This window comes from Pygoscelis adeliae, unplaced genomic scaffold, assembly GCF_000699105.1.
Source record: "Pygoscelis adeliae isolate BGI_AS28 unplaced genomic scaffold, ASM69910v1 Scaffold38, whole genome shotgun sequence".
Taxonomy (NCBI): domain Eukaryota; kingdom Metazoa; phylum Chordata; class Aves; order Sphenisciformes; family Spheniscidae; genus Pygoscelis; species Pygoscelis adeliae.
This window is the reverse complement of record NW_008825614.1, coordinates 10,660,272-10,672,555: the sequence shown is the minus strand read 5'-3', so window position 1 is coordinate 10,672,555 and position 12,284 is coordinate 10,660,272. Positions and strand designations below refer to the sequence as shown.

At 50.9% G+C, this 12,284-nt stretch overlaps 1 protein-coding gene across 2 annotated transcripts in view; it reads right to left on the bottom strand.

The window, feature by feature from the left end:
* The window catches only part of SLC6A13 (solute carrier family 6 (neurotransmitter transporter), member 13), a 32,087-nt gene that overhangs the window by 15,111 nt on the left and 4,692 nt on the right, over positions 1-12,284 (bottom strand). The window contains exons 2-6 of one of the 2 annotated variants that reach the window (XM_009332898.1): positions 11,905-12,039; positions 10,738-10,878; positions 10,038-10,122; positions 6,268-6,400; positions 2,179-2,313 (exon numbers count right to left, since the gene is read on the bottom strand). In XM_009332898.1, the coding sequence (XP_009331173.1) occupies positions 2,179-2,313; positions 6,268-6,400; positions 10,038-10,122; positions 10,738-10,878; positions 11,905-12,039 (629 nt within the window). The remainder of the gene's footprint in view (positions 1-2,178; positions 2,314-6,267; positions 6,401-10,037; positions 10,123-10,737; positions 10,879-11,904; positions 12,040-12,284) is intronic. The other variant, XM_009332899.1, reaches the window with a different exon arrangement.

The window sequence follows — 12,284 nt, the reverse complement described above, 5'->3', positions numbered from 1 at the left end:
TTTGGCAAGTGAAAAGCAATGATTTCCACACACCAGTCTGATATTCTGACACTTAATCACGTCTCGGCTGCTGCTGCTCCCCTGGTAGAATCTGCTAAATAATTAATCCCCTCTTTTCACCTAGTTTTTCATATCCTTTAAAGGAGTTTTTATTTTGTTTCCTTGTATATTGTTTGCCCTTTGTTTAAACCTCCCCTTGAGATGCCTTATCATAAGGCTCAGACTGGAGAGGGTATTTTTTTTTTTTTTTTTTTTTTAATTTCCAGAATCCCTTCCCAGGCACTAAAGAATCTTCCATTTTTCTGGGCAGTGCAGGACTGGCGGGTAAACAATTACAGCTCGCTGTCCTCTGAGCGCAAATCAATTATAATCGACTTGGCCCCGATGGGCTGGCAGGACTCACGCTGTCCCTGCACAGAGAGAGGGGGACACAGCCACACGTCTGGGGCTTGGGGCGCTAACCCTTCCCTTCCCTCTCTGATGGGAAAATGCAAGAGAAACCCCGAGCCCTGCTACTTGCTTCAGTGGGATGGTTAAAGCATGCTGGAGGAAGGCAGCCACTGCTACCGACTCCTGCGTTTCTCCTGCAGAAATGAAGCATTAATCGGGGAATGATGGAGTCAGGGAGGGAGGAGCAAGTTTTCCTCCCCCAGCCAAGGATAAGCCATCCTCTTGCTCTGAAGGGTTACTCTGCCCTTCCACCAGTGCATTAGCATTTTCCAGGCTGGAAGGAAGCTGTGCTTCTAAAGCTCAGGCTGTAATTGGAAAAGTTTGCCAGGACGGACCTAATGAGGACACAGCTAGTACCAGCAAAACCGGGCCATGCTTGAAGTGGTTTAATTCAGTCCCCTGGGCGACACAGCCACAGTAACAACAGGACTTTTCATAAGTGAATGAGCACCATTTGAAAATGTTATTTTATTTCAGAGGTCTCTCGCACGAATGGAGCCACAAACACCGCAAACACAGACCTGTCCTCACCCCCTTCCAAGCCTTGCTGCACCTTCACACTGAGGAGCAGCTTTCCTACCCACCTCCTGTCCACAGGCAAACCGAGGGAGCAAGAGAGCAGCCAGCGCTGCAAAATGAGGCTTTTCACCCCTTGCTCAGGAGCAGCCTTGACCAGAGAGCGACTTCCAGAAGGCTGAGCAGGAACTCCAAGTCCTTCCCGTGATAAAAACCAGACCGCCTGGAGCCGGAAACCGGACACTCATGTTTAGCTCCCCGGATCGGAAGCCGTAAGTCAAACTGACTTGCACAGAGCCACACGGCACCCGTGGCACAGGCGGGACCCGGGGATGCCACCCAGCGGCCCCTGAGATGCTGCCACCCCCACCCACAGGGTTCCTCTCTCCTCCATCAGGGAGGGTAGGATCAGCTGGAGCCATGCTTCCCCCAACACTTATGCCCCCGTTTGCAAAATTAATAACCAAGGCAGCATTTGGGCTAGACCAGAAAGAGTTAATGGGGTTACGAAGGGTTTTGCTGGCCTATTTTCCAGGCAGGCACCCTTTAATCTCCTTTGGAAACACCTTCACACAAAGGCTGGTACAGCAGCTCAGCTGGAGCCAGGATTTAACGTGGAAGAACTTGTCCCAGAGAGATTAAAAGCAGCAGTCGGGCACTGACCCTCCTGTCAGACAGGCAGGAATTTCTCACCGGGAACAGGGAGGCAAGGAGGGCGGCCGGGTCCCAGGGAACTGCTGCAGCATGCCATGGCTCCCACCATCCATGCATCCAGCATGCTTCTCAGGGAAGCCAGAGCAAGCATGCCGAGGGCAGGACTCATCCCCACAAGCTGCCGGCACAGTGCAGAGCAGCACCCCATGCACAGGCTGCCTCCGCAGCACAGGAGTCTCCCCAAGAAATTGGGGGATGACTGGTGCCACTCATGATAAAGAGTTAAATCTCACTGCCCATACCCTTGGGCAAATCAGACCCAACTCAGGCTAGAAAATAAGGTAACAGCACAGGTGAAGGCTGAGGTCAAGAGAGCACGGGACCGCCAGAGTACGCATTGATATCACAGCCCTGCCTTATGCCCACAGATGGGAAAAAGAGGAGGCAGAAAGAAGAAATTGGAAGAAAGGCAGTGAGAAAAGAAAAAGGAGGGAGAGAGGACAGCCACAGATATCCATGCAAGCACAGCTCAGCCATTCGATCCCCCCTCCACCTTACCTGGGGGTCCCCGAGGCGACTGAGGTCTGGATAAAGGTAAAACAGGATTCCTTGGGATGCCCCAGGCAGGGAGACTCCCCTGATCAGCAGAACGACCAGCATGAGGTATGGGAATGTGGCTGTGAAATACACCACCTGGGAGGAGGATGAAGGGACAAGCGTGAGCGAGCAGCATGGGCCAGAGCACACAGTGCCAGCTGACAGCACAGCACCGACCCCCGGGCTGGGGGAGATGGGCAGCGGCAGGGGACGGGTCAGGCTGCCTCACCGAGCACCTTGCTGTCGCCTGCGGTAGAAATAAATGCATTTTAAAATGCGCCCAGGAAACCCGTGACATGCCATGGTGTGTCTAGAGCCAGAGAAAACCTAAGAGCAATCCAGACCCTGAGCCAGGCTGTCACCAGGTTGGAGTCAGAGTAGCTCTACTGAAGCCAGCGGTGTAATATCTATGTGCATCGGAGAAGGAACTGCCCCCAGTATCCCTCTGCACATCCCTACCCCAAATAGAGTCTGAGTCACACACAGAAAGTCTCTTCTCCGCAGCATTTAGTGGCAAGGGCGAAGGGGTGTGCAGGTAAAAGATACACCTTGAAACGCGATTGCTACTGAAGGACCACGAGGGACAACACTGGGGGTCCCCCACTCAGGGCTGGCACTGGCAACTGGCTTGTGCCCACCGCTCCCCACTGCAGTGACTCGCAGCTGCTGCCTCTGACTGACCCCTGTTCAAATACCCAACACGGGCATTTCAGGCAGATCAGAGCAGCATGTCTCAGACTTGCCACCAAGGACGCAGACCCAAACAGGACCTTCAACCTGTGTCCTCTTGCTTTTTACATCCCTAGCCCCGTGAGCAATGCAGATGTACTCAGATAGGGTTGAAATCCCTTCCTCTAGCAAAGGAGCCGCGTCCCCTGGGGGAATGCTGCAGGCCAGTGTCAGCTAATCCTTTCAGGGACCCCACGTCTGGTAAATATAACATTCAATTTGGGGATTATCAGGGTACTTCCAGGACTGTTCAGGCTAATTGGTGTAGCGTGCCACAAAAACAACACATTGTAGTCTGTGTTCCCCACACAAACAAACTGATATCAAGGGTTCATGCAACCTCCCCAGTAGTGTCATTAATCCCTTTGCATTGCTCCCATACCTTCAAGACTTATTGACCACCTTGAAAAAAAGTTGTTCAGTCCGTTGTATCATGCTAGGCCAAAAAAGAAATGTTGCTGCTTCAGGTTTTTCCTGCGAGGACATGCTGAGTGAGGATTCGCATCAGCACGCTTCACCTGAATGCTACCCTACAGCTCTTTTCTCAGCTTTGGCAGTTATGCACCAGAGAGCTAAAGCTCAACTCTGGAGGAACTGCAAAATGTAATGATGTGAACTGATCTATTTCTCACACCTGCCCATCCATCCAGAATGAGTTGTTTCAAAATCCACCTAAAGCCCACCATCCCTGAGCTGGGGTTGCAGGTTCTGCCACAGCTACAGCAGTTTCTGCATTAGAGGAGGTCCTACTAAGAACGAGCGTATGATTTCCCTGGACAGTATGACCACTTCTGCTCTGCCCCAGGGTAATCCTCACGATCTGAGCAGTGATTCAAAAGGAGATTTTTTTCTGGATCCACTCCGATGTACTCCATCTGATTAAAGCAACGTCCAAAGCACCTGACGCTGCAATGCGAGTCATCCTCTGAGTCAAGATACACACTCTTTGGTGATTCAGTTTTGTAATGCAGAAGGACAGAAGGATTTGAGAGATATCCCATCCTTGAAAAACCACACTACTAGATTATCATCTCTGTCTGCAGCTCCAGGTTTTCTATGCATTTCATGTGCCCTGCTCTATATATCATGGCAGTCTTGGGTGATGCCGTGGGAATGCCACAGAGGTCGGTGAAAAACACCTCCTTGCTGGGGCTCATGATTGCCTGAGATGTCTGTGTGAGCAGATCCATCCCTGTCCCTCTGTATCTGCATCCTGAACGTTGAAGGAACCTGGGGACAGCGTCTTTCAACACAGGCAAACACCATCATTTATCTCATTCTCAAATTTTCAAGGAGTCTCTGATTTAGAGCTTTTCATTGACAGTTAATCAAATCTGCAGGCCCTGCGAGTTTAACAATCATCCCTGTATTTATCATGAAAGCAAGATTAAAAACAAAAATCATAAAAACAACCCATTGCCTTTGAACCCTAGTGCATGTTCTTCCAGGATGCCAGGTTGCACATTCTGGGCTGGATCTCTAAATAACATCAGTTTTAGGAGCTCAGAATACAAACTGGTAGTTGTCTGGCGTATGATTTGGATTCACATTTTGGTAACGTCCTATGTGCTTTACAGCCTGCGCGAACTAGCATGTTAAGCTTTTCACTCAACAGTCACTCACATCGGCACGGAGACCAGAGGCCTGAATTTGGAGAATGTTTTGCGGGATTAAGAGTGCCAAACTTCTATCTAACAACGGGGACATCTGGATCCAATGAGATATTACTCAGCGCTTGGCTCAAACCCAATCTTTTTATTTCTCAGGCATTGTTAGCACTAACTACATCACTAGGAACCTTGCTGGGATCAGTGTGATCGTTCTGTCACATGCTGGTCAACAACATCCAGGGTTTTACTTGAATCTGATCCACATGCCTTGGCAAAGTGGTTCCATCTGTGACAACGTCCTGCATCTGTGAGCGCTCCTTGGGGATGGGCAGTCCCCGCGTCGGAGGATGTGAACCGCTGCTGTGGTTCTGAGTAGGGTGATTTCAGCTCATGGTGTTTGCTCCTCCACAGGCAAATCCCCAGAACTAAGGTATATCTCTTCCCCAGTGGGATTGTATTCCCACAGCCATCATTTTAGCTGGATTATTAAATATGCAGAGGGTTGATAAACCTATGGACACTGTTGCTTTACTGAAAGACGACTTCCATTTTCAAGAAGATAAGATCTCACCATTGCTAGTTCTTTTTGCTAAAAAGCACATGCATTTAACCTAGAACTTGTATCTAAAATAGATTGAATTTGTTCTTAGCACTTCCCACACTATGTTTGCTGTATATTAGTATCATATTTGCTGTTATTAGACTGCCTCTGCTTTCTTTTACCAGGCCACCACGGCAAGCAGTTGCTCTTTTCTTCTAATTTTACTCCATGGAAACAAGAAAATATCATTTCTGCAAGCTGCTTGATTTCCCTATCATCTTTCATAATCCCAGAACATTCTGGAAGCAGGGGAAACTGCTAACATCCATGCCATCAACTTGATGGAAATGGATGCAGCTAAAATTTACACCCCATCAGACATGATGTCTTGTTCCAAGCATGCAGAGAAGACGCCATTTAGATAACATATTAAACCTTTCCATTTCCATCTGTTCTTGCTGGCTCCAGACAAAGCTGGCTAGGAATGGGTGAGGAGGCAGTAGCAGAAACTAATGGGGTCAGTGCAAACGACAGTGGCACACTCTGCAACAGAGGGAGCATGGATGGAGCTGGACAGTCACACCAACCCTTCCCAGAAGCATTCAAAGAAATACCTTTGTGGTGACTAGCATGGGGAAAAAAAGGAGACCTTTATTTCTGGGGAATACAGCAACTGTAGGAAGAGTTGGGATGAACAAAAAGAAAAAAAGAAGATCCCCATGGCAGTGAGGCAGAGAGGGCTTTGAGGCCATCAGAGTTACCTTCGTTACTATCTAGTGAATTTGAAGATTTTCTAGCTGCACTTGCCAGCAGAGGCAAAAACATGCTGCTTGCTCACACTGTGGTGGGAGGGAAGGGAATATGCAACCACCCCATAAATAGGAAGACTGCAGGATCTCCTGGACCTGTGGATGGAGAGGGACCAGATGGGGATATACATCTTGGAAGTTAATGCTCTGAGACATCTCAGTGCTCTCATCCTTTCCTACCCAAAACACAGAGCCTGGCTCACACTCCCGCTGCAAGTTGAACCCCACAGACTCCTGCCAGCTTATTCAGCAGGTGGTTCCCAGGGGATCCCTAGGACCTCTCTGAACATGCAAAAGGTGAGTAGATCAAGCGCTCCAGCTGTGATCAGGGGAAGAGGCTTGATCTGAACCAAGGACTCACCTTGCCTGTGGACTTGACCCCTTTCCAAATGCAGAAGTAACAGATGATCCACGCCAGCAAGAGACACAGAGCCAGCTCCCAGCGCAGGCTGCCCAGGTGCTGGATGCCGTCGGAAATCTTTAGCACCCTCCTCCTGCATTGGGGGGAAGCAAAGGAACATCCAAGTGGATGTTGGCCACTAACGTTCCCAACACCACGCTGGTTCTCACCACACCTCCACAGCACCTGATGGCTTTGGGGAGAAGAGCTGTCTTACTAACAAGGCCCAGGTCTGAGCTGCAAGCCTCAGAGGAATCAAGCAGTGCTCCCCTCTTAAAAGTACTACCAGCCTGACAGATCACACATGGACACTTGCTTCTACACTCGCTCCAGTGCTGGCCTGTTGGGCCAAGACATTTCTTCTCCTGTCCTCCTCCCACCCTTCATCTCTCTTGTCCTCTAGTATAAGAGCTCTCTCTCTGCAAGAACATGCAGCACTTTGCACACACAAGCTCTACCTGGGCCTTTTTCATGCACATTACAACGTTCACCTACATTTCTGACATGCTTCAAACCTCAAAGTGAATGATACATTGCACTTACCATGCAGAATCCATCAGGACCACCCAAGAAGCAATGCTGTCCAACCCCTTCTCCATAGCATGCTTCTGTCTTTAGGAGCAGCTACATATTTGACCTCAGGACCCAGAGCAGCATAGCATGCCATACCATGACTAAGACCTAACCAGGACCACAATAATCCCCATTGCACAGTCAGAAGAGGCCACCTTGGGCACCCTCTTTCAGCCAGTGTGGAGATGGGATCCTGAACTAGATGGACCTTGGTTCAGCTAAGGTCTTATGGTCCCACCCTGGCCATATAGCAGCTTTCCATGTCATGTGTATGTCAAATCTTCCTCATCACTTGCAGAAGTAAGGAGTCACCCTCCTACATCTTCTACACTGCTCAGATGGATCTGAGTGTGAAACACCATGGTGCAGTCCCAAAACCCCAAGCCTGAGATAGGCAGAGAGGGACATGTGCTACCCTGGACCCCAGCAGCAATGCCCGCCCTGCTGCAAAACACAGCCATTATCCCAAAATAAAAGTCATGCTCCTGCAGAACTGCAGTCTAAGACACACTGCCTCCTTTCCTGCCCCACAGCCTCGCGCGATTGGGAGTATGAGAAAGGGGTCAGAAAAATCACACTGCTCCACCAGATACATTTTGTCATGTTGCTCTTTGCCTGCTTCTAAGGACGTGGACTCTGTAACTACTGGGGAAAGGGTGCCAGTGGACCGTAACAAACTGGGCGCTGTACTGAAGCCAAAAGAGGCCTCAGAAACGTGCCATCAGCCCACTGGCAGGTCAGTGCTTCTCAAGGAAACGGTGGCCTCTTACCTCCCCGCCCAGGGAGGACAGGAACAGATGCTGCATTGGAAGCAATGGACAGTGGAAATTTCCAGTCCCATGTGTTTATTCCCCAAAAACACAGGGATGGTCACAGCAGTGATGGTGGGAACATCAACTTTTCCAGCAGCCAGCCTCAGGAAAAGCAGTCTAAGGCAGGCCACCATCTAATCACATGTGAGAAGCAGGCAGAGGGAGAGTGCAGGATCAGAGAGCACACAAGAGAGAAAGAACACTTAAAAACTGTAAAGTTTAAAAACAGCATCCCTGTGCTGAGCCGGGGATGCCCTGGAGGTACTGTGTGCTCTGCGCGCTGACAGCACCCAGCAGCGCTGCTGAGGGCAGCGAGGGCAGAGCCCTTCATCCATCTAAACGCACAAGGGAAATTCACAGTGGCAGCAGAGGGGTTACTTGCACAGTCTATTAGCCAGGGCTCAGTGCTTAACTGGGCCTGTTCTCCCAGGAGATGCTGAGGATCAGCAGAGATCCTAAGCCAACAGGCCTGTGCCTTCATGCCAGAAATAAAGCTACTCTGTACCTCAGAGTAACTAACACAAGGGGAGAAAACAATGAAAATGAGGGAGCAAATTTCAGCGTGAAGTAAGCTGACCCTAGCACTTCATTTTTATTTTGGTGAGCTTCTCTCCTCAGGACAGCTTGCATATTAGTCACTCTAAAGTGGAAACATCACCTTTTTTTTTATTTTTCAGATGAAGACTAGCCCACATACAAAAGTCACCACCCACCATGCCAGAGCCTTCTGGGAACATGCTGGTATCACACAGCAGCACGGATTCAAAGGAAAGAGACCACCTACTGCATCACACTGGCAGTGTGTCCAGGTGGCCAAGAAGGCCAATGGTAGGTATCCTGGCCTGTATCAGAAATAGTGTGGCCAGCAGGAGTAGGGAAGTGATTGTGCCCCTGTACTCGGCACTGGTGAGGCCACACCTCGAATACTGTGTTCAGTTTTGGGCCCCTCACTACAAGAAGGACGTTGAGGTGCTGGAGCGTGTCCAGAGAAGGGCAACGAGGCTGGTGAGGGGTCTGGAGCACAAGTCTTATGAGGAGGGGCTGAGGGAACTGGGGTTGTTTAGCCTGGAGAAAAGGAGGCTGAGGGGAGACCTCATTGCTCTCTACAACTACCTGAAAGGAGGTTGTAGCAAGGTGGGTGTCGGTCTCTTCTCCCAAGTAACTGGCAATAGGACGAAAGGAAATGGCCTCAAGTTGCGCCAGGGGAAGTTTAGATCAGACGTGAGGAAAAATGTCTTTCCTGAAAGAGTGGTTAAACATTGGACCAGGCTGCCCAGGGAAGTGGTTGAGTCACCCTCCCTGGAGGTATTTAAAAGACGTGTAGATGAGGCGCTTAGGGACATGGTTTAGTGGGCATGGTGGGGTTGGGTTGACGGTTGGACTCGATGACCTTAGAGGTCTTTTCCAACCTTAATGATTCCATGATTCTATGATCACCAGCATGGACTCCTGCAGTGCATCACAGGGCTTTAAAGTCTCCTCTTCAACAGCTGAACACACTGCAGCTTGCAAAACATGCAGACAAAAACGTTTCGCAGAGCTGCTGCTTTGTGGATCACCACAGATCTCACTCCACTCCCACCTATAGTCTTGGCACCCGTGTCCTGAGCATGGTACACTGGATGCAGCCACCAGGCAGGTCAAGGATGGCATGGGGCAGAACAGAACAAGAGCAATGGATAATCCAGCAGATATACAAACTGTAATCCAAACCATATGGTAATGGCCACTATACCCTGAGGGAGTGCCACTAATTTTATTGAGGTTTACACCCTGGGTAAGTCTGAACCAAAGCTTCAGGATGGGGAATATGCAGTCAATTCACCTACGCTGCAGGAGGAAACAACTGTATAAGGAAGTTCACAGCTGGCAATGAAGAACAAGGGAGGAGGCAGGGAGGGGAGCAGCACAAAGGGAGAAAGGGAGAGTGCAATAGCAATGGAGGAATAAGGGAGAAAAGGACAATAAATGAAATATCAAGGACCAGAGGAGGCATAGCATCGGTGAGGTAAGGTCTTGCACAGTCAGCTAGCCATCACTGAGGTCAGTGAGACCGAGAAGCCCAAAAGGTCCAGAGGGACAGGAATATAGCATCAGAGAACGACAAAGTCAGATGGCTCTGAGGCATGCCAGCACAGCTCCAGACAAACACCACGAGCCCAGAGATGTTACCCTTGACTGATGGTGCTGTCCCTGAGAGCCTTCCCTCTGACCTGCCCAGCTTCCTCTCTTGTGTCCTTTTCTGGCAAGGATGGGTTAACAGGACGTGCCGCTGCAGGGTTTGTTCCTTGTCCAGGGAAGGTATGTCCCAGAGGAAAGGGGGGTACAGGCCTGTCCTTTACTTACTCCCAGAACTCGATGACAGGGGAGGTGGCATTTTCGCTGGTCATGTTGAGCGTCGAGTTCGCCTTCTGGAGCTCCATGCAGTTCCCTGAGGGAGAGGCCCAGGGAGAGAGGGAGCGTAAGTAGCAGTGGCTGGAGTACCGGAGGATCTGAAAAATCCCTCCCTTTCCATCCACAGTGTCACCACCCATTGACACTGACTCTGAGACAAATTTTATACAGTCCCAAAGATGGACAAAAAGAGTCACCTCCAGGGTAAGGCTAGCAAGAAACCTACGACAATTAAGACGATGGCATTTAATTTTTCCTTCCAGTGGGTATGGTGAGCAGTCCCAACCAGCACTGGGTCTATGGCTAACACACAGCACAGGATGACTGGAAGATGCCAAGAAGGAAGGTGCCCACGGTGACTGAAGCCCAGAGCAGGAGCCACCAGGGAGGCCACCACTGCACGGCACTTGGCCGGGTGCTGCAAGTAGTTGGGCAGTGCCAGCACTGGTGCTCTCTAGCAAAGACCCAGATCAACTGAGCCTCTTCCCCAAAAGTGCCAGCAGCACTGCAGTGACCCGGCACTCCCCACCCCTATGACCAACGGTCCCACCCACGCAGGGGCGAGCCACTCTCCTGAGGTTTGGCCCTGGACAGCCGCAGGTTTTCCTCAGCCAGGAGCCGCTGGAGGATTGGGAGGGGGCTCCACACCCACCTGTGTTCCACTCGTGGTCACAGCTGCCCCAGGGGAGGTCGATGGTGAACGAACTGAAGAGATAAAACAAGGCCCAGGCCAGGACAATGATGTAGTAGAAGTTCAGCAGTACGACGATAACCTGTGAGGCGTAGCCAATTCCTGCAGAAAGCGAGCCCCGAAGGCAGGTGACCCACGCGCCGGGGGACGGGAACAGGACTCCCCTTGGGAGGTGCTCACCCAACGTTTTCATCTGCTGCTCTGCATTTTGACCACGCTGCCGGATGAATGCCAGTGGGGCGGCCACCAGAGCCATCATCCCCTCCCCAAAGCCCACCATGCCGCATCAGCGGGGGTCCAAGCAGGGGCCCCAGGGACCCCCTCTTCCTGCCACCCCATCACAGCCTTCCCTGGTGAAAGGGTGGCAATGGGAGGGAGTCTGGGCAGGGGATGGGCAGATTATGGTTGGAAAGCCACCCAAAGGATCAGAAACATATGATGGTGCTGAATAACACCTCTTCTACCAAAATTCACTTTTTATTTTGTTCGCCCATTCCTTTTCACTTTTCTTTGGGAAGCTTTTGTATTAACACCACACACCTTCTCTGGGAGGTGCTGGAGGAGCATCTAAAGGTTTTGGTACGTGGGAAGAAGGCAACTGAGACTTTCAGAGAAATCATGGAAAGTGGCTTGAGGCTGGATGACTGTGCTGAAACAGTGCTAGAAGCGGATCTGATGGCTAACAATTTATTAAGATAGCTGACACCTTTCACCACTGAGGTTTTAAGCCATCTGCAAACTCAGGAAAATGACATAGCATTGACTTAAATAAATAGTAGTATGTTTTAGGTTCCTCATAACCAGCAGAAGCATTTTCATCATTTAGCTCTTGGAGGACAACCTTGTTTGGGTGCAAAGCTCCTGTCCAGAGCCGCAGCCATGAAGAAGGAAACCGGGATGCAACGTAACAATGGGAACTGTTTGGTGAGAACGGCGATCAATTTTTCCAGCGTGATTTTGGAAAGGGGGCAGCCGGTGGTCCTCCCAGGCTGCGATCCCCAGGCGTGGGCAGCAGATGTATGGAGGTATGTAACGATCCAGGCTGTAGGAAGAGGCATCACCGCTCATCCACCCAGGGCCCCATGGTCCCCCCACCTCGCCATGCCCTCCCGGGCTCACCCCACTCACCTTCAAAGAGGGGACAGATCCTGCGCCAGGCTGTCACCCCTCCCTGGCTGGTGTACTGCCCCAGCGCTGTCTCCAGGAAGAAGACGGGAATCCCACAGGTGAAGAGGAAGATGAGGTAGGGGATGAAGAAGGCACCTGGCAGATTCAAGCGGCAGATAGGAAAAATAAGCCCCGTGGGGTGACTGGGGTCAGGCCGTCTCCAACCTGGCACCAGGCAGGTCCCTCCCGGGGCAGGGGGGGACAGCCTGGGAGGGATGGGGGCTGCGGGGGCAGGAAAACCATGGATGAGGATTTTCCTCATGTTTCATCTTGCAGAGTGGTATGATTGCATGAGAAACTCAACATTTGGGAAAGGGGGAAAGGGGGAAAGGGGGAAAGGG